Here is a 22474-nt window from a genome sequence, read left to right as displayed (position 1 = left end):
ACATAAACATATATTCTGGTATTAAGATAAACATATATATTACTAATAAAATTGATGTATCATTGTGTATATATACATATATATATATATATATATATATATATATATATATATATATATATATATATATATATCTGAACCAAAAAATAGACAGACAGAAAAACACACACACACAAACAAACATATGCACATACCTTGAAGAAATATGTAATGAGCTCCATGAGAAATCCACCATGGCTAACTATTAATATGTTGGCAACACAATCTTCTACTGTGTCACTATGTTCATTATTGTTATTACTATTTGCATTATCACTGCTAATATTTTCATCAAGAGTGTAATTGTTGTTCTTATCATTAACATTGTTATTCATACTAACATCATCATCATCATCATTATTGTCTAGTTCTACAGGATTGCATTTTATAAGTTTGACAGTTTCTAACGATGTTGTTGCTGATGTTTTCGTTGTTGATGACACTGTTGTTGTGGTTGTTGTTGACATTGTCGATAACTTTGTCGTCTTTGCAGACATAGATGTTATAGTAGTTAAAAATGAATGTAACGAATGCCTGCCATTATCGATTGCACAATCTACTCTGGAACAAAATGATGGAGACGATACCTTTCCTAAGCCTAATTTGTTATTAACACCATCATCATTGATACAATTGTTGCTGAATATCGTTGCAGATATATCACAAGTTGTTGGCTGTCCACTATTACTAATAGGAACATTGTTGTTGTTGTCTTCTATGCAATGCTCCTTTAACTCAACTAGTTTTGTTGTTGTTGTTGACATTTTCAAATTTCCACTATTGATGCCAATGTCCATGTCATTAAGATTATTATTGTTATCACTATCATTGTTATAATTTTTAACATTGTTATCATTCAAGTTAGTGTTAGATAAAAAAAAAGATTTCGCAAAATTAGATGTTTCTGTAAAATTTGAGATATGCTGCTTATGTAAGTTTGTGTTGGTGCTGTTGTCTTTTAACTTGTTGCAACTGCAGTTGATGCTTCTAATGTTGATGTCGCTCACGTCATCTTTGTTTATAATGTTGCAAAAGTCGTTAATGAAAGTTTGTTTTTGGTTGTTGTTGTTAGTTGATGTGATATTGATGTTGCTGCTGTTGTTGAAGTTATTCAAAGAGTTGTCAGTGTTCTGCAGTTTAGTAGCAGCCCCACTGATTGCGGTCAAAGGTGTTGTTGATTTTGTTATGTTTATCTTCTTCCTGGAAGAAACAATCTTACAGATGTCCTTGAAAAAAGATTTTGCTCTTTCTCTGACCTTCATAATGACATTGGATTGTTAATCAATTAATAAAACTTTCAACTTTCTAACATTAGAACATTAACAATTTTACTAATTAGTTAGGTGGTTTGAACCTAGCTGGATAGTTCAGTAAACCAGTCAATGAATGGATCATTCTTAACACTAAATTATTTTAAATTAATCAACCAACCAAATCATTGGCCAACCAAACCAAACAACCAATCAAACAACACCTTACTACAAACAACCAATCAAATAACAAATACTTCATCTCATTAACCAATCAAACAGTACTTAACATCAAACAACCAATCAAATGACATATAATTACTCTAATGAACCAATGGACAACCTGACGTTTGGACTCCATGCCATATTCTGAAAATGGTCGTCGTTTGTTTCTAATTAATCTTTGGCAATCTGAGTGGAACTGACCTTCCAGCACTCCTAATTTCTTGTGGTATATTTTAAAAATAGATAACAAAAATTTCATTCCACTTCTTTAAAATTGTGTATAAGCATATTATTAATGCTATCATAATTTAAAATAATCAGTGGAACAATGTAAAAAAATTTAAAAAAAAATTAATTTACTCTTTCTCTAAGTCTTGGATCTGTAGAAATATGATTCTCATTCGCTTCATTCAATTTCACAATTATTTCACAAGTCTTCATCAGGTTGATATTAATTAATTAACATTAACAGGATCACATTGGGTTAATGTTGTATTTTTAGAATAAAAATTAAAAAAAATTAAATTACATATAAAAATTATCAAAATTTCAATTTAAAAAAGAAGTAAAACAATATTTTCAAAGAACCATTAAATCACAAAAAGTTAAAAATGATAATCCTACAACATAAAATATATATTATATACGTTACCTAATACACAAAATTAAAACATTTTAACTTTTAATTAACAGAAAAATTAGTAATTACATGATAAGCTCTATTCAAGTCACTGGTGTATACATGGGTGAACTTTTCATTCTTCAAAAACTTGCCTAACAACACGACCTGCTCTTTTCCAATCTGGGTTAGTTTTGTGTCAGTTTGGCCTAAAAAAGTTTTTTAAGCGTTTATAAAAACTTTCAATAAAATACTGCACTTAAGATAAAAATGATAAATAAGCAAAACTATTAAAAATAATTAACATAAAACCCAGAACAACTCTGAAATTTTTATGCAAAAGGAATTTTTTAGCTGCAAAAATTTACTAAGAAGCAGACCAGACATGTAAAAAATTAAAAAATTGAAAACAAGTTAACCTTGGATAATTTTAAGTTGGTTTTCAGCTGTCTCGCCACTGCAATGTTGTTCAAATGCAATCAAATTAATAAAACATTAAAACGATATTTTGACGCTAATTTTTACAGGAATTATCCAAACATCTTAAGTTCAAAAAACCTCAATTATCACCAATCAAAAAATATTATCAAAAATGATTTTCAACTTACTGTCGCACTAACGTCAGCAAGAAAGTATCCATGACTGCACCCCGCCAAGCCGGCCCCAGAGAACATGAACCTGAAATTTTGAATGTCGTCCACGGCGAAATAATTTTAATTTTTTTGAAAAATTAATATAAATGGACTCTCAAGTTGCCCAGGCACGTATACAATCCATCGGATCGGAACATATGCATAGAAAGTTTAAATTCATTCTACAAAATCCAGACCAAAGATTTTTCATCTAGTGGCTTTAACATTTTTATCAAATGTATTTTAGTTTAAAAATATATGTTTTTTAATTTTTCTCAATTGTAACAAATAATAACATTAAACACATTATCATTATTAACTATATTATTTTCTTCACAAGTTACTAAAAGCAATTGAAGATGCGCAACAACAGCCGTTTATGGATTATTTTATTGAAAAATTTTCTCAATAAATCGACAGCATTATAATAAAAATATCATTTGTTTCGCTTTTACTGTACATCGACAAAGCCCAATTTTTTCAATTGAGGTCTTCGTCATAACATAATATTATTAATAAATGAAATTTCAAAATCCAGCATAAGTTAAAATGAGATATAAAAATATAAATTTGAAAAGAGTAGTTTGAAAATAATATGAAAATAGCACGGGGCAAGAAATATTTCTCATCAAACGTTTTCTATGCCTCTTAATGAGATAATTGACATCTTCGTTTCTATATTTTAATTGTTTACTGGTAATATTTCTTGGCTTTCCTGCGATATTGCTGCTGCTACCATTCAATGTTTTCTCTACAAGATCATTTTCTTCATTGAAACCCAACTTGAGTGACGAATCATTCGTCCTAGATGATTGATTTTCCAAGTTTTCAACGGTAAACAGTTTTGAGCGAAGTGTGAACGATTTTAGTTTTCCAGCCCTGGAGATGTTAGGTACATCGTTACAGACGCTAATGTTGTACATTGTGTTATTACATTCCTTGTATACTACATTTTTGTCGAGAATGACAAAACTGATAATGTCAAATGAAGGTGCTAGAGAACTTGGGTGACTATTCATAGGTTTTATGACACCTGAAGTTGTGTTGTCACATTCAGTTGTATGATTAGCTATAGAATATGTAGTGGATGTTGTGTCGGTTGCGGTAGTTTTTGATGTTTTAACCAGTCCAGTTGATGTTTTTAATGAGTGTAATGTTGATGTTATTATCGGTGAATTTATTAGTGACGTTTTATTTATAGAAAATGCAGTCGCCAGCAACAATGGTGGAACCCTTTGCTGCTTGCTTTTACTAGGTGCTTTGTCTGAACTGTTTGATTTATGTTCAGCGCCAGTAAAGTTGTTGCTGCTGCTGTTGTTGTTGCTTTTATTCTGCATGCTATCATTATATTCTTGATTGATGTTGTCGTCTTCGTAACTGTTTGTAGCATGTGTGGCGGTTGGTGGCGGCGTTTGATGTCTGTGATGTCTCTGGTGATGTTGGTATGAGCTGTATGCGGGATTGTTGTTGTGAGGTTGTTGTTGTAATTGAAGCTGGTAATAATGCGGTTGTGGTAGTTGCTGCGGCTGGTGATAATGTTGTTGTCGTTGCAGTTGGTGATTATAATGTTGCTGCTGCTGCTGTTTCTGTTGTGGGTTATATTGAGAGTGTTGAAAAATTTGATCATTTTCATGATACCGTTGTTGGTAATGTTGAGGTTGAAAATTTTGCGGCTGAATTTGCTGGTAACTTTGAAAGTACTGTTGGTGATGCTGCTGCTGATGTTCTCGTTGTAGTTGGTTATGTTGTTGTTGTAGATAGTTATGTTGTTTTTGTTGTGGATGGTGATGTTGACGACGACGAAGATGATGACTGCCGTCAACAACATAGTCCAATTCATTGGACCAACTCAAGATGCGAGCCCTGTAGATGTTCGACGCGCTGTTCGTGCAAGATTCTACCGGGATTGGTCATCATTACGTTTGAAAATAATAATAACAATAACAACAATAATAATAATTTTTTACTCTTACTATTTTTGCTGTTTTGTACGCCTAAAAGAGAAAATAAACGAACTGACTTTTTTACGTTAAAATTTAATAAATCGATAGTTAATAATGCTGGTAAAAGTGGCAGAGTTTGTGCGTTATTCGCGGAGAGGCAAAGAGGAATTTCAATTTTCAATTTGCTCTAATTCAAAATTATTAGCAAGGGTCAAAAAGTTGTATGCCTCCGAGGTTTGGAGCAACAATTAATTACCGTTCCTGATGAGAGGGTAACGTTGCAAGAATGGACCATTCTCAAATTCGGTCGTTTTCTGATGTTGTTGTTGATGTTGTTGTAGTTGTTGTTGATGTTGTTGATGTTGTTGTTGATGTTGTTGTTGATGTTTTTGTTGATGATCGTAATAGCAGTTTTTTCGTTGTAACATAGTAAATTGAGCTGGGTTAGTCTGCAGTTTCTGTACCAGTTCACAACAACGAGAATAATAATAACCAGTAATATTAATAACAGTAAAAAACAACAATAATAATAAACAATATAATAATATTATAAAAGAATAATAACAATATTGTAACAAATTAGCACAACCGCGTTCGACAAATGATGATGTCATTATTCAAGATTGGACTAACGAAGCAGAAGTATTGATCAGTTGCTGGATCTTTCAATATGTACGTCATCACTTCGTTTCCACCACCATCACCATCATCAGCGGCATCGTTGCTGTTGCCATAGTAATGATTTTCAAGCAAGTGGTCTATGCAGTGCAGACTTTTTTCTAGGTAAATTAGATAATTTAGTTTTAAAAATGTGGTTGAACCATCATTACACCCGCAAACGTAGTATATGACTGATTGACTGACTGACTGACTGACTGACTGACTGACTGACTGACTGACTGACTGACTGACTGACTGACTGACTGACTAACTGACTGACTGACTGACTGACTGACTCACTCACTCACTCACTCACTCACTCACTCACTCACTCACTCAGATAAAGTGTTCCGTAGCAGAGAGGTTCGAAATGAAGAACATGTGACCAAAGGCACGCCACATCAACTCTGTGTACACAATCGAAGACGGGAGGTGTGTGGTAGAAACCGGATTTCATGCATTCGACTGGTCTGCTATAGTTGTCTGCAAGGGTGTGTGTGTGTGTGTTTGTGAGTGTGTGTTTTTTTTTTTTGAGTACAAGTCCCACCACACATGAAATTAAGCAACTTTAATTTATTATAGCTTATTTATGCAATTGAAATTAAAAAAAATTATTTGAAATCGTCGGCAACCAATTCAATGTCGCAGCTTAAGACACCATGATAAAGTAAAATTGATTTGAAATCGTTGTCAAATGGTAAAAATTAAAGTTTACCAATTTTTTGGTTACATTTGGATGGGCAAAATAAGAAAAATATTTTACAGATGTGCCCTATCAACAAAATAATGCGTTTGTATGTGTGCATGTAGTATGTTTATATCAAATAATATTTATATTTCAAGACGCATGAATCAAATACTTATAAATATAAGTTGGTCTCGAATGTCGTAATGTTCTGCGTCTAAGCATTCTTCATACAAGCCTCTTTCAACTGTATTCCCTGTTTGTGTGTGTGGACGTGTGTGTGTGTGCATGTGAGTGTTTTTGTATGTGTGCGTGAACGTGTGTGTGGTGTGCGCGTGTTGTTTTATCCAATCATTTTAACTGTTAACAACAGATGATCAGGAAAATGATCGTAAAACAATTTTTGAAGTTTGGTTTTAGTAATGGTAAACAGGTTTATCGATAAAAAAAAGTTAAAAAGTGAAACTGAAACTGAAAGCGCATAAATTAACTCGATACGTTGTGCAGAAACATGAGGGAAAATAAGCAGAAGAAAACAATTGTATTCCAAAATTGAAGCAAATCAGGGATGTTTACGATGTTGGCTCCAAAAACGTTGAACTGAACCGTAAATTTGTTCAACTGAAAAATGTATTTGAGTACAAAAGTATAAATTTAATTAAAAGATAAAACACAATCTAAAGGTTAGGATGCCTATAAAAGTATGTATAAATTAAATAATGGAAAAATGAGTAAATGAATGAACAAATGAATGAATGAATGAACGGATGAAGGAATGAATGAATGAATGCATGCATGAATCAATGAATGAATAAATAGTTAACCGTTTCTGATAACGATTGTATTGTTGGATCGTTTCCAAATTATCAAGCACTGAAGTTGTGTGTTCCTAAGATAAAACCAAGCAATTATATACTTGTTTTTGATTGGAGGAAAAAAATTTAAATATTTAAAATTCAAATTGTATTCACCAATCATGTTTGGCGATAACAGCATAAACAAATCTTTCATCCAATAAAAATGCGTCTACCAATTCAATACATGTAAATTCTTTCTTAACCCTTTCGAAACGGGATTTTTTGTAAATGTTCAATTTATTTGATTGGCTCAGGTTGACGAACTGGTGACCAATCAAATCTCTCCAAGCAGCCCTGGCCAACCAATGAGGAAAGGAACAATCACTTATTGGCCAATTAACTTTATCTGGTTAAATATTTAACATCCAATAATATCTAGTATCGTTTATTTTTGAAAACTATTTTCATGGAACTTTTTAAAAATTGAAAGAACAATATTAAGGTATTGGTGAACAAAATGACATAAATCTTCTATAATGATAGTTTGTGATTTCTAAATAAATTTTGAAGAATTTTTTTTATAAATCTGAATAAATCTTTGCCATAATTTAAAAAAATTACAGAGTTAATTTAGAGTTCCAAACCTTAAATTATAAAATTCACCCTTAAATCGAAAACATACCATTGTGAGAAAAACTTAACGGCGTAATCTCTAATAATACCCAATACTGAAATGAAATTACATAAAAATTTATAATAAGAAAGAAAAGCACCATCACGAGAGGCAGACGTACCTTGAACCAGCTGAAGGACTAAGGAGCCGTCAAATGAATTCGACAGGCTATCGCAATTCAAACTTACTGAGGTCGACATGTGGCTGACGTTTGATGTCAGATTTGTCGATATTTTCTATAGATTGTACGTGATGTATTTCTTTTGTATTTTGGGTATTAGTTGTTTGAATAGTTGTATTTTTAATGGTCGGATTTGGAGTTTTTGAATTTGGATTATTTTATTTGTAGGCGTACGATAGCGTATGTATGTATTTTGAATGTATTGCATTGTGTGTTATATCGGTTATGTATTTAAGGTATTAGCGTATTGATATATGTACATTTTGTTATATATTCACCATCTTATATTTTTATTATACACACGTTGGTATTGTATATTGTTATTGTATTGTATAACAATAAGAACAATCACAGTGGCACTAGACGCTAACCAACCAAGCATATGAAACCGACCACTGGTTGGTCGGCAGCGTACTGCAAGAACTTCTCTGGTCTTTTTTTCGAGAATATGGCGGGTGTTGTATTTGCTATGAAATTATTATTCTTTAGTCTATAGTTATTATTATTATTATAATTGTTGTTGTTGTTGTAGTTGTGGAATCGAACTATAGCAGTTGTTTCTCCGTGTTCAAGCCAGTAAGCAACGCAGTCAGCCTTCATGTCTGATGATGATGATGATGGTGTTGGTGATGATAAATGATGATGAAATCTTAAGATCCATCAACAACTTACAACATAACATTAATTATAATTATTAAAACATCAAAAATAAAAATAACATCTATCGCACTTCTCTCGTTGTACGCTGTCCATTGTACGCAGTGTCGAAAGTGAAACTGAAACTTCTGACCGCTGCTATGCACGGAAAGCCGGGATTCCAGGTTTTTGCAAAAATCCAGGTTTCGATCCGTATACGTGAATATCATATCTCGTCGGAATGGGCAGAGGGTAGGTATGTATTTGACTGTAGGTTATCATCAATTCTTAACATCGTCATCATATTCATCATCGTCAACACCATCTTCATCGTCGTTATCATCGTCATTGTAATCATCATAACCTCTAACAAGAGCATAACGAAGAGCAGTATCTCTGATGAGAGAGCAAAGAGAAGTTGCGTTATTGTAGCTGGTGGCCGAGATGCAAGGAGCTGCATGGTGGTGGTAGCGATAACGACGAGGTGATGGTGATGTTCAAAAAGAGAATATTGACAGCGATGATGACAAGAACGATGATGATAATACGATTGTGATAATCCGATGATGAATGTTACAAAATGTAAATTTTTTTAACGGAAAACTAACAGTCTCTATACATTAGTACGTTCATGTGTTTCTGCTCTATGTGACTGCACGTATAACAGGTTTCCCGTCTGTTTGAGATGCATGCAATCATAATAATGTACATGCAAATAACTAACAACCAACCGGTTAATCAACCAACTAGTTAATCTATTAATCAATCAATCAGTCAGTCAATCAATCAATCAACTACCACCGCAACCTATTCAAAAAGAGGAAGTATTCGTCATAATTCTGAAGGCAGATCCCCTTATTGGACACGTGATCAAGGCCCACGTGGACGATGGGACCTATCTTTGAATCTATTTGGGAAAACCCGATCCCGGCTAATTTTAAATTTAAATTTTTTACAACGTCACTTTCGTAATCTGCCGGCGAAGCTGAATTGACGTCATCACCATCATCTCCGTCAGCATCATCATCTTCATCGTTATCATGGTTATTTTTATTGTTGTTATTGATGTTATTATTATTGTTGTTCTTGTATAATATGTTGTTGATGTTGTTGTTGTTGTTGTTGTAGCCATGGTACTCATCGTAATAGATCCCAGTCCAATTTGTAGGAAATGAACAAAAAATACCTGTTTTGTGAGTTGTGAATGGTTAATATTGATTGTATCATATCCATATATGAAATTCACATAATATTTTTGTTAACATAATCGATAATTGTATTTTAAGACACTGACATATCCTATACCTTGAAATTTGGCGCAAATACACGTACACACACACACACACACACACACACACTCACTCACTCACTCACTCACTCACTCACTCACACACACTCACATACGTACACACATATATGATTGATAATACAAATTTACAGCTACAAATGATGAATCAGTTTCCTTTCTTACCTGCTGACGATGTTTGGAGCAAAGAAGCCAGGACCAGTAGAACCTTAAATGGGAACATTTTGTACGTTATATATCCTCCTTAATAGTATTATTTCATTTTTTATTTTGTAAAATTAAGTGGTTATTAGTAATAAATAAAAAATTAACAGTCGAGTTTAGTGAAATGTCATTGGAATAATATTTTATATGATAGTCGGGAAAAAAATTAAAAAATTCAAGCGTCATCCATGTCTTCCGTTGCAATTTTTTCTCTTCAATGCCACCTCGTATCATCTTGAATGCATTCATTACGTACATTGCACATGTTGGGTACACACGTCTATTGACTTTACGCTTGAAATTCGCGCTATATAAATAAATATAGACATGATTATATACGTATATATATATATATATATATATATATATATATATATATATATATATATATATATATATATCACATCTCTATGACGATCAAAAGATTTGGAAAGACAAGTAAACATTATCGAGTTGCGTGATCATCGTCGTCATCATCTTCACAGAACTCGTCGCGTCAATCGATAACATTTGATATACTTTTTTTCTGTTCATCGTCATCATCTCCACCTTCACCATCGTCATTTTCATCATCTTCACCATCTTCAATAATTTTCATTATCATCTTCTTCCTCACCCCATCATCATCATTATCGTCATTTCTATCATCATCTTCTTCACTACCATCATCGTCGTCGTCGTCGTCGTTGTCATGGTTGCTTGCAGCTTACAGGAGCGAGAGGGTTGTTTTGTTTTGCAGGCACTTAGGCGCGAGATCAATAAGATTTTTTTGGCTGAACTTTTTTTTAGATTCCTCTGCCTTACCTTACATCACTTCACTTAAGCCGGCATTCTAATTAATTCAGCTGATTCAAATTTATTTGTCGTTAGAATTTGTTTTTTCCTAATTCCAATTTTATTCGTCACAAATTACAAGTGTTATATTGGTCTGAAAACTTGAAAACAGTTTTGCAGATAACCGAGCCTTTTTTCAAAACGTTGTATATTTTTTTCAGTCTGTGCTACGTGGGGTTTTAAAGTTGTTGTGTAGAGAAACAATGATGATGGGTGATGCTTCTAATGTAGGGGATGGTTAAGCTGTTATAAAACATATTGAAATGTTCATATATATGTTGAATATAATTTGTTGGAAACTGTATAGCAGTTAGGTTATAAGTTTTTAATCAATGTAATGAACGATGTGAGTAATGTATTCTATATATATATATATTGTTTGAAATTGCTTAGCCATATAAACTGCTACAAAACCATCCTATATCCCATTGAAATCAATTTAAAAATGCCTATTTAGCAGTATAAAACCACTTATTGATGAATCATTTTTAGTTTAATTTTGAATATTTTTATTGGGAGTTCTAGCACACGTACTTCATTGTAAAAATTTAGTGTTTTCCATTAATTTTCTCACAATTTTTAGTAAATATTTAGTACAGAACCGATCAGTATCGGCATATAATACCGATAAAAATTTTGCCAAACTCAGTCCATCTCAAATTTTTTAGTGCTAACTTTACTTTTGTACGTGTTTGTTTGTTTTCATTGTCTCTTACAAATACAGTATTACAAATGAAGTGGAAGATTAGTTTAATTTCTTCATCTGCTAACCACGAACCCATCTCATTGAGCCACAATGAATTAATAACGTTAGGACGTGATAGGTTAACTAAAATTACTGATGCCAAAGTTTCAAGAAAGCAAGGTGAGGTGTTTTTTTTTAATTCTAATTTTTAATCCTGAACCTGAAAAAAGAAATTTCAATTTTTTTCGATTTTTTATGTAAAAAAATTTTCGTCTTTGTGGTTAACGCTGACAGTTGAGTTGGTTGCCGACTGCGATTCCGAAGATGGCCACGTCGTCGTTTCACTGGTTGGCAAGTTCGCTCAGTTGAATGATGAAGTACTAAAGAAGAACAGGAAATACATCATGAAGTCTGGGGATATGCTGTCTCTGAAGACAAATGGATTTAAATATGAACTGAAAGTTGAAACTGCTGGTGATGACACTTGTGATGAAAATGGTGATGTTGTGAGTGAATCGAGTGAAAGTTGCATTAACAATGGTAGGACTGGTAAAAGAAAATCAACTGTGACAGATGGCTCCTCTACATCAAAGAAAAAAATTAAAATTAGCTCAGAAGATGATGATGCTTGTAAAAATGATGATAATGCTGATGACACCCATAACAATGATGGTGATGCTAATAATATTAATGATGATGATGATGATGAAGTCGATGACATACAAGGGAGTGCAAATGAAAAAAGACTCAAAAATAAATTCAAAAGTGATGACCCAGACACTGATGCTAACACTAGTAGTAAAGCACTCCAACCCCTTGTGAAGGCTTTCTGGGAGGAGGTGGACGATGGCCATCTCTTGGTCTACCATTCAGAGGGACTTGTCTCTAGGGCTAAAGTAATTTTTTTTTTATCTCTATGTAGTTTGTGTGTGGTTTTTTGCATTGTTGTTGCTGCTGTTCCTGCCTGCAACAGCTGTTGTTGCTGAGAGAGCAGCTGTTGTTGCAGCAGCTGTTGCTCTTCTAAAGCAGTTGTTGTTATTTCATGTGTTGTGTTTTAGTAAAATATTTTATGGAAATTGTCCGATTGCATAAAGCCGTAAATAATTTTGTTAATTACCTGTTGTCATGTAATCACAATTTTAAGAAATGAATTATTATTACTTCTAATTATAATAAAATTAAATAACTCACATTAGTAAATCAAATGAATTATAAAATTAAATAATTCACTTTAGTGAAACAAATGAATTAAATAAATCAAACAAATTAAATAATTCACGTCAATAAAACAAAATGAATAATAAAATTAAATAATTCTTCAGATTGCTGGCTTTGACCTCGATGACACTGTAATAACAACAAAATCAGGCAAGGTTTACCCAGAAAACATGCTTGATTGGAAGTTTGATAATCGTTTTTTTTTATGTGCAAACGTTGTTCATTCTTTATGATACAAACACTTTCACTCTTTATGATACAAACACGTTCACTCTTTATGATACAAACACCTTCACTTTATGATACAAACATGTTCACTCTTTATGATACAAATACGTTCACTCTTTATGGTACAAACACGTTCACTCTTTATGATACAAACAGGCTCATCCTTTTATAATACAATTATGTTCACTCTTTTATGATACAAACATGTTTATTCAACCTTTTATGATACAAACATGTTCACTTTTTTATGATACAAACATTTTAACTCTTTACGATACAAACATTGAAATAAATTTAAACAGTAACTGACGACTTTGCAGGTTCTTATTTCATGATGTTCCTAAAAAATTGGAAACTCTCCACCAGGATGGTTACAAGATTGCCCTGTTTTCAAATCAGGTTCCAAATAAATATATTCTGACCAGTAGCCAGGATTAATATCCATTTCATTATAATATCAACAGCATTTGTTGCCGCTAGTTTGGCCCACACACACACACACGCATACGCGTAGAAACACACACAAACAAATATTGAAATATATACACATTCACACACAAACTTCCTCTCCCTGTCATTTAATATTTACACTCTACGAACGTTTGCATTGTAGTTGGGCATTAAAAGAGGAAAGATAGAAGCAAAAGATTTTAAAGAGAAATTGGAAAAGGTTGTTAAGCAGCTCGGCGTACCTGTTCAAGTAAGTTTCATCATGATTATGATGATGATAATGACGATGATGATGGTGATGATGATGGCAGTGATGATGACGGTGATGGTAGCGTTGATTGTGATTAACAATAATTTTAAAAGTTCTAAAGCAGCACTTCTCAACCTTTTGAGATTCAAGGACCTCTTTAAAAAATGTGTATCTCAACCGCTGATCACTTTTAAAAATTTTGCTACTAGAGCACTTGAAATTATATATATATATATATATATATATTTATATATATATATATATATATATATATATTATTTCATATGATGACGTAACTATTACACATAGTTGGTATAACATAGTTCTTAGTATAACTATTACACATAGTTGGTATAACATAGTTCCTAGTATAACTATTACACATAGTTGGTATCACATAGTCCTTAGTATAACTATTACACATAGTTGGTATAACATAGTCCTTAGTATAACTATTACACATAGTTGGTATAACATAGTTCTTAGTATAACTATTGGACTTAAAGAACTACAGCTACCACATTTGACTATTGGTGTATTAAAATTGTTATTTAAAATTATTTATTATATATTTTAATAAATTTTTTTAAGTATAATGTTCGTTTTGCATTGATGTTTGCATGCAGCGTATCTTCACGGCGTATCTGGCGTATCATCAATTTTTATGTCAAATATGAAACAAATTGTAATTGTATCCATTACAATGAACAAATGTCACTTGCTAGCAACAATGAATAATGAATATTAATAAACAGGTGGTTTTTTAACGTGCTAAGTACATTAGAAATAATGCTACATTTAATTTTAGTGTGGGCCTTGAGCTTGCACAGTTGAGCATAGCTTATCCGAATGGGGTGTAATGCTCGAAAGACTCAATCGGAGTGGAGTTCATCTTTTTATTTAAAAAAAAAAACTTTCACTTGACACTTTGCTCGTGGAGCACCAGGCAAATGTAAGCGGACCACAGGTTGAGAACCGCTGTTCTAAAGAATGGTGGAGATATCCTATAGCATTTCAATTACATTTCACAACTTATATATTTTCCAGTATAACAGCGTATAGCCTTTATTTATTAATAATATCTTGTAAATATTTATATAATAATATATCATAATGATAATTAATAGCAATATAATAATAATTAAATAGCGATTAATAACATTTGAAGCATTGAACCATTCAGGCTTATATTGCTACAGGCACTGGTTTCTACAGAAAACCTTGCCATGGAATGTGGAAAAGATTGATTGGTGTTGGTTTTTAGTATGATTCATCTGTCGTTGGTTGATTGATTAATTAGTAGTTAATGGTTGGTTAGTTGGTTGATTCATAGCGGTTCGTTTTATTTGTTTGTGTGTGTGTGTGTGTGTAAGTATGTTTGTTTGTATGTATGTTTGTTTGTTTGTATGTTTTCTTTGTTTGTATGTTTTGTACGTATGCGTACTTAATTATCTACTTACCTATTTCACAATTAAAACAGAGCAATGACAACATTGAAATTAATTTGGCTGAGAGCTTCTTCGTTGGAGGTTATTGGCGCACTTCTGAACTCTCAATAACGTTTTATAAATATCTTTTTTCTCATCTCTTCGCACTCAATTTGTATTTTTGGTGACGTCATCGTCATCATCGTTATCATCATCATCATCGTTATCATCATCATCATCATTGTCAGTTAGTTTTTACCACCACCATCATCACCACCTCCACCACCACCAGACGCTGCAGGTCGACCGAAAGACTGGCTGCCAAAAAAGAAAAAGGATTTCTCTTGTAGCGACAGATTGGTAGGTGATTACGTGATGAATAATTAACTGGTGGTTAAGAGATGGTTAACTGATGATTAAATTAGGATATCTTAAAGACGCTTAAGAAATTATTAGAGGATGATTGGTTGGTTATAATCTGGCGATAAAATGATATTTAAATAATGATTAAAAATGATATTTAAACAATGATTAAGCGATGATTAGCCGAGGGTAAGACTATGATTAAGTGAGTATTCAATGATTAAGCTATTGGTCGATCTTCATCACATTTTAAAAGTTCTCCATGAACAACGGTCTGAAGTTTCAAACCCCGGATGAGTATTTCATAGGCCAGAAACCCGCCAAGTTCACTTTGCCTGAGTTCAATCCAGTTATTATTTATTTAATTATTTAATTATAGTCAATAATAATAATTGTTATTTTTATTATATTTATATTTGTTGTAATTGTTAATATTATTAATAGCTTGATTGGTGGATTGTTGGTTTTTCATAGATTAAATGACTGAATAAATTTTTAATTCAGCGATTGATTGATTAATTTGTAGTTGAATGAATGAATAAATGAGTTAATTAATGGATGAATGAATGATTGATTAACTGAATGATTGACTAATTGGTTTAAACAGCAAAAACTGGACGAAAATGCTAGTCTGTTTGTTGAGAAAGAGGTTAAGCTACCGGCCACTGGCGATCCTGAGGTAGGTTCTGCTGCTTCCATCAGTTTTATTGTTTTCACGCTTTTTGTTGAAGATTTTTTTTACAATTCTTCTTTTCTCTTGCAGATCATTGTGATGGTTGGATGCCCTGCTTGTTAGTCGTTGTTGTGTACTTGCTGTCTGTTTGTTGTTTTTTTTGAGTTGATGTCATTTTTTGTCGTTGTTGTTAATAATAATAATATTATTATTTTTTTTAATTAAACTTATAGTTGTTGTAATTTTTTAAATTTGGCAATTAATATCTTTGCCAGCTGGTAAAAGTTATTTCGTGAAGACGTATTTGGTTCCACTTGGCTATCAACGAATTAACAGAGTGGGTGTTCATCATTGTCGTCATCCTTAAATACAATCATTTTCATCATTATGATGACGTCAACTTCATCATCATCACCAATACGTCATCTTCATCATCATCACCACTATGTCATCTTCATCGTCGTCATCATCACCACCTCCAGGATACATTAGGTACCTGGCAGAAGTGTGTGAAGAAGTGTGAGGATGCATTGAAGATGAAGGAAAAGGTCGTTGTGGATAACACCAATCCCGATGTTGAAAGCAGGGAGAAGTAAGTCCCTTTGCTACTTTTACGGATGGATAGATGGATGAATAGATGGATGGATAGAGGATTGGATGGATTAATAGATAAATGATTAAAAAATCGACTTATGGGTGGATACACGCATAGTTTTTTGAATGGGTCTGTTTGTCGAATCGGTAGTTGGTTGATTGAAGTCGATCGAAATTCGCGTCACACAGGTACTTGAAGGTAGCAAGGCAGATGAACGTGAGATGCAGATGCTTCGTTATGACGTCATCGTTCGAACACTCGAGGCACAATGAAAAAGTAAGTGGACGATGATGACGACGGTGATGATGAATGAGGCATTTTTGAATTTGAGAATGGCGTTGAGTGATTTGAATATGAAGTTAAATTTTACGTTTAACGGTAATATGAAGTGTGATAGTTATCAAATCGTATTGCCGACGCACACTAACAATGATTCTTATAAAAATGATTGTGGCATGCGTTCATTTGTTGCAGTTTTTAAACATTTATTCACTATTGACAAGGTATATTAACTTTGAAACATTTAAAAATTTTAAAGTTCCGAGAGATGACAGACAAACAACACCAACAGATCAACGAAATGGTATTCAACTCTTTCAAGTCAGTATCAATTTTCATTTTATCGTTTTGATAATCAGGATTTACTGATTTGCACTGCGATAAACTGTTTGAGATTAAAGTTATCATTATTCCAGATTAAACTTCTTCAATTCCAAATTCATATTTCATTCAAATTTCAGATCCAAATTTAAAGAGCCAGATCTATCTGAAGGATTCGATGAGATCGTTCACGTCAATTTTATTCCGAAATTCGCAACTGAGAAAGACAGATCTCTCTATAACCAATATTTGCTTGAAAAATAGACGCTGTTTATAACTTCATGACACTTCTTTGATATCTGTAGTTTCGAAAAATTAAATAAATGTCAGTTTGAAGCGTGCCTGTTTGCTTTTTCTGCTTCTTACAATTTCGTTATAAGCCACCTGTGTTATGATCGAGAATGAAATTTTTTTTTTTTTGAAAGAATTTTATTTGCCAGTTATGCCTAAAATAAATTTCTAAAAAATTATAAGTCAGATAACAATTGCACTTTGTAATATAATGAATTTCAATGGAAATAATGTCACGCTGTGTTTCAAATGTTGAATAAAATAGACAAAAAGTTTCTATATGTGCGTATGTAAGTTTTTAAATGAAATGAACGATTGAATAACTAAATAGGTTGGTGACAATTTTCCTTTCAATAGAAAAAGTACTTGGTGCCTTTAACGTATTTCATCAAATCTCAAAATGTCGACAATAAATGAAGTTATTTGCAGTGATTCCAAAATAGAAGTTGCAATATCAGCAGTAAGTGGTTAGTAATCATAAAACCATAGATATAGAAACTGAGTGTCTATATTTATGAATAAAATTATCATAAAAGATCTTGAATACACACCGATGATGTCATAATAAAGCATACATTGTTGACATGCAACGGAGATAATGAATTAGACTGTTATTTCAGTTTTATTCAGGCGATTGTTTATCGTGCATACATAACATACGATCATTCATTTTAAAATTATGTGTACATTTATTTACTTATCGTGTTTAATTTGTCGCGTTGAGTTTACCCACCCACATTACAGAAGAAATTGTTACTCGAATGTATCAATAGTTTCGACAGCACCTCAAGCATCATCAGAAGGTCAATGGCTCAGTTGCGGTTCTCCTTACATTATCATCTTTTTCATCTTTTCGCTTCATCCTCATCATTTCGTCATCGTTACTCGTTGACGTCATCGTCTTTGTCTCCTCCTCCTCCACCATCATCATCATCTTCTTCTTCTTCATCTTCATCAGTTTCTTCTCGTGCCTGGCGACGTGCAGGGTCAGATGGTCCGACCTGGCGAATGCTGTCGTGCAAAGGTGGCACTTGAAGGGCTTGATGCCGGAATGTTTACGCTTGTGTCTCGTCAGTTCGTCTGATCTCGAGAAAGTCTCAGTGCAGTTGGCCAGTGGGCATTTGTAGGGTCGGTCGCCTGTTGAATGTGTGGTTTGTTGTGGTTGGTAGTTGTGGCTGATGTGGTTGTTTGTGGCTGGTTGTGACTGTTATGGTTGTTTTGTAATACTGTTACTCTCTGATTGTTAGTCAGTCGATGTTTTTATGACTAAAACAAGCACAGCCGTGTCATTAGATGCAGTTGATTGAATTTTTGCTTTCTGATCATGATTGGTTGAAACTTATCGTTCTATCTTCTAAAACATCATGCGTAGTAATGTAAAAATCCCGAAAATTAAACTTCTCTACATTCCTATTGTTTTCAATCACGCACACACACACACACACACACACACACACAACAACAACAACTTATAGGCGTCTGTGTGTGAATAAAACTCGTGTGTTTGTTTATAAACTGCGTGGGCCAACAATAACGACAGCAACAGTAAACAGTAACAACAGTAACAACAATAACAATATTGTTAATAGCAGTAATAACGTAACAATAGAAGTCATTCGAACATAAACACACGCATTACTTTTGTTACTCATTGTATGTGTGTCTCGAGTATAACTGCTTGATTTTATGTTTGAGAACATAAGAAGTATTTGTATTTGGCTTAGACATCAATATCTCTTTCTCTCTCTCTCTCTCTTTCTTTCCCTTCCCTTCTCTCTCTCTCTCTCTCTCTCTCTCTCTCTATATATATATATATATATATATATATATATATATACAATTATTTATAAAGATCACTGCGTTTTCTGCAAAATGCAGTGATCTTTATAAATAATTGTATTTATTAGTCTAAGCTCAATATATATATATGTGTGTGCGTGTGCATGCGAGCGTGTGTGATGTGTTATTATAGCTTTAGAAATAACGAAACATTCGTATTGAAAGTTAAACCTAATGGTACTTGAACATTTTTTTTATCCGATCCACTCAGAATACAATTTGACCACGTTAACTCATTTGAAGAAGATAATTATGCAAATATTAGCATATTAAATTATGACAATATCAATATCAACATCTGAAGACAGATAAACATACGAACGTAAATACGAAAATAATTATTGTAAATATAAAAATAAATATATAAAGGAACAAATGGATGAATGAATAAATGAATGAATGAATGAACGAACGAACGAATGAATGAATGATTGGATGAATGATTGGATGAACAAGTAAATGAACAGATGAATTAGCAAACCTGTATGAACTCTTTTGTGTGATTTCAGATGCGAACTTTTTGTATATGCCTTCCAGCAATCTGAATCAGTTTGAAAGTAACGTCGAAATGAATGAATGAATGAACAAAAGAACAGATAAATGAATGAGTAAATGAATAATTAAATGAACGAACGAACAAACGAACGAACGAACGAATAAACAAAGCATCTAACTTGGTTCGTCACACTTGTAAATCCGTCGTTCATTCAACATAGGCTTGGTTCTCCTCTCGTATTTTAGAGTAGAGCAGCCTGGCTGGGTGGCTCGGGGTTGTTTCGATTTGGGAGTTAGAATTATCAGTGGCCAGGTGTCGCCGTCAAAATGAAGTGGCGTGGTTGATTTGTGGTCGTCATTGCAGCTGATGTCGTCGTAGTTTATGAGGTTATTAGTTTTAGTTGTTTTGTGGTTGTATAAGTTTTGAAGTTGATTATGTGGAGGATGAATGTGAGGATCTTGTTGTTGTTGTTGTTGTTGATTTGACTGTTGTCGGCTATGTTTAGAATGTTGAAGTTGTTGTTGTTGATGTTGTTGGTGATGTTTAGTTAATATATTTGTTGTTGCCGAGTTTTTTAAAAACGAAGAGTTGTTATTATTTCGGCTGTTGTTGTGTGTGCTGTTGTGTGTGCTGTTGTGGGTGTTGTCGTGTGTGTTGTTGTGTATGTGGTAGTATTTGTTAATCTTCCTGACAATGTTGCTATATATATCATGAATGCCATCGTCATCGTCGTCGTCATCACCATAATCGTTCATTTTTGAGTAGTTTAACTCGCCATCCTCTTCAACTATTTTTATTAAAAAGTTCAAATCATCATCATCATCATCACCGACTTCATCATCATCATCATCATCATCATCGGCGACGTTCATAATTTTGTGAAAGTTGTTAATATTTTTATAAGGTTTCAGTCGTTTTGTTGTTGATGTCGACGATGGTGATGATGATGATGATGATGGTGGTGGTGGTAATGATGATGATGATGATGATGACGGTGAAGGTAGTTGTGGTAATGATGATGATGATGATGAAAGACGTTGATCGGTGACGTTGAAGTCACTTAAGTCATTGAAGGCACTGCTTATAAGAGTGTTCACCAAAATGCTGTTGTTGATGTTGTTAACATTATTGTTGTCTATGTTGTTATTGTTGTCTATGTTGTTGTTGTTGTTGTCTATGCTGTTGATATTGTTGTCTATGTTGTTGTTATTGATGTCTATGTTGTTGTTATTGTTGTCTATGTTGTTGTTATTGTTGTCTATGTTGTTGATATTTATGTTGTTGTTGTTGTTCATGAAGTTGTGGTTGTTTACGTTGTTGCTGTTGCCTATGTCGCTGCTATTTATGTTTTTGATGTTACCAGCTGCAACATTAATATTCTTGACAACTTTGCGTGTGTTTATATCTGGGTTGTCGTTGTTTTTGTTGCCGTTAATGAGGTCAATGACGTCAGGACATGACACGTTATTGACGTCGTTGGTTGTGTTGTTGGTTGTGTTATTGTTTGTGTTGTTGATTGTATTGTTAATTGTGTTGTTGGTTGTGTTGTTGTTTGTGTTGTAGTTTGTGTTGTTGTTTGTGTTGTAGCTTGTGTTGTTGTTTATGTTGTTGTTTGTGTTCGTATTGTTGCCGAATGCAGCGTGAAATTTGAAGTTGCTGTTGAGACCACTCGACGAAATTCCAAAAATATTTTTGTTATTATTATTATTATTATTGTTGTTGTTGTTATCATTATCATTAGTGTTATTTCTATTGGTGTAATTGTTGTTGACCTTTGGTTTGTTAATGTCATTGATGTTATGACTATAGTAGGTGTTAGTTTGGCTGATGTTGTTGTTGATGTTGTTGATGATGTTGTTGTTGTAGTAGATGTTATTTATGTTAATGCCGTTGACGCTATTGTTGTAATAGATGTTGTTGATGTAATTGGTACATGTGCTGTCACAGTTGTAGGGCGAGTTATTGTTATTAATGTTGTTGTTAATGTTGTTGATGTTATTATTATGAAAGCTGTGATTACAATTGTGGATCGTATTGTTGTTGTTGTTATTGATGTTGTTATGAATATCATTGATGTTGTTGTTGTTGATATTATTGTGAATGTTATTGATGTTATTGCTTGTGTTGTTGTTGTTGACGATGATGTAAATTTTGTTGTCCGAGCCGATTATTGCATTGCTATTCTTAATGCTATCGAGCCACATATCGCTACTGCTCAAACCACAGTCCTGGTCACTTTCATTGGTAAAACAAACAGGTGGTGACGACAAGGACTGCTTGCTGTAATGTTGTTGTTGTTGTTGAAATGTTGTTGGTGTTGTTGTCTGTTGATTGTTAGCAATGCTGGTGTGTTGGATATGATCTCTGTTGATGTTATTACGGTTGTTGATACAATGGCTGTTGGTTTCCGTTGTTGGAGCTTTTTCAACATAGCCACCGCAACTCAGCTTCAAGCTGCAGCCACTAAAAAAACAACAGCTGTTAGCGTTGCAGCTGTTGCTGTTGTTGTAAGTGTTATCGTTGATGTTGTTGTTAACAATGTTGTTGTTGACGTTAATGTTGTTAATGTGATCGAGAATGTTGTCGTTGGAATAGAAAGTGTTGTGATGGTCGAGTTGGTTGTTTAGAAGGCAGAACTGATCAAAATCATCGTTAGAGCATATCTGCTCGAAGAA

The 22474-nt window shown here is 33.2% G+C and overlaps 2 protein-coding genes across 2 annotated transcripts; one reads left to right on the top strand and one right to left on the bottom strand.

Moving 5' to 3' along the window:
* Window positions 1–11416: 11416 nt before the first annotated feature.
* HELRODRAFT_109229 (hypothetical protein) lies at window positions 11417–17514 on the top strand (the record flags this gene model as incomplete). Its single annotated transcript, XM_009012966.1, has 16 exons — window positions 11417–11549; window positions 11664–11843; window positions 12096–12265; window positions 12692–12771; window positions 13136–13214; window positions 13429–13515; window positions 14699–14767; window positions 14996–15044; window positions 15235–15302; window positions 15562–15644; window positions 16008–16096; window positions 16254–16315; window positions 16461–16570; window positions 16762–16849; window positions 17112–17173; window positions 17314–17514. The coding sequence occupies 16 exons, from the start codon at window positions 11417–11419 to the stop codon at window positions 17435–17437; spliced, it is 1533 nt and encodes a 510-aa protein (XP_009011214.1). The 3' UTR covers window positions 17438–17514.
* A 96-nt stretch (window positions 17515–17610) lies between these two features.
* HELRODRAFT_109225 (hypothetical protein) lies at window positions 17611–20554 on the bottom strand (the record flags this gene model as incomplete). Its single annotated transcript, XM_009012965.1, has 3 exons — window positions 17611–18601; window positions 19785–19844; window positions 19978–20554. 3 exons carry the CDS (start codon window positions 20552–20554, stop codon window positions 18261–18263), a joined length of 978 nt encoding a protein of 325 aa, XP_009011213.1. The 3' UTR covers window positions 17611–18260.
* Window positions 20555–22474: the final 1920 nt, after the last annotated feature.

The sequence above is a fragment of the Helobdella robusta genome (genome assembly GCF_000326865.2).
Source record: "Helobdella robusta unplaced genomic scaffold HELROscaffold_11, whole genome shotgun sequence".
In the NCBI taxonomy this organism is placed as follows: domain Eukaryota; kingdom Metazoa; phylum Annelida; class Clitellata; order Rhynchobdellida; family Glossiphoniidae; genus Helobdella; species Helobdella robusta.
The sequence above is the reverse complement of the archived record's forward strand: the minus strand, read 5'-3'. Positions and strand labels throughout refer to the sequence as shown.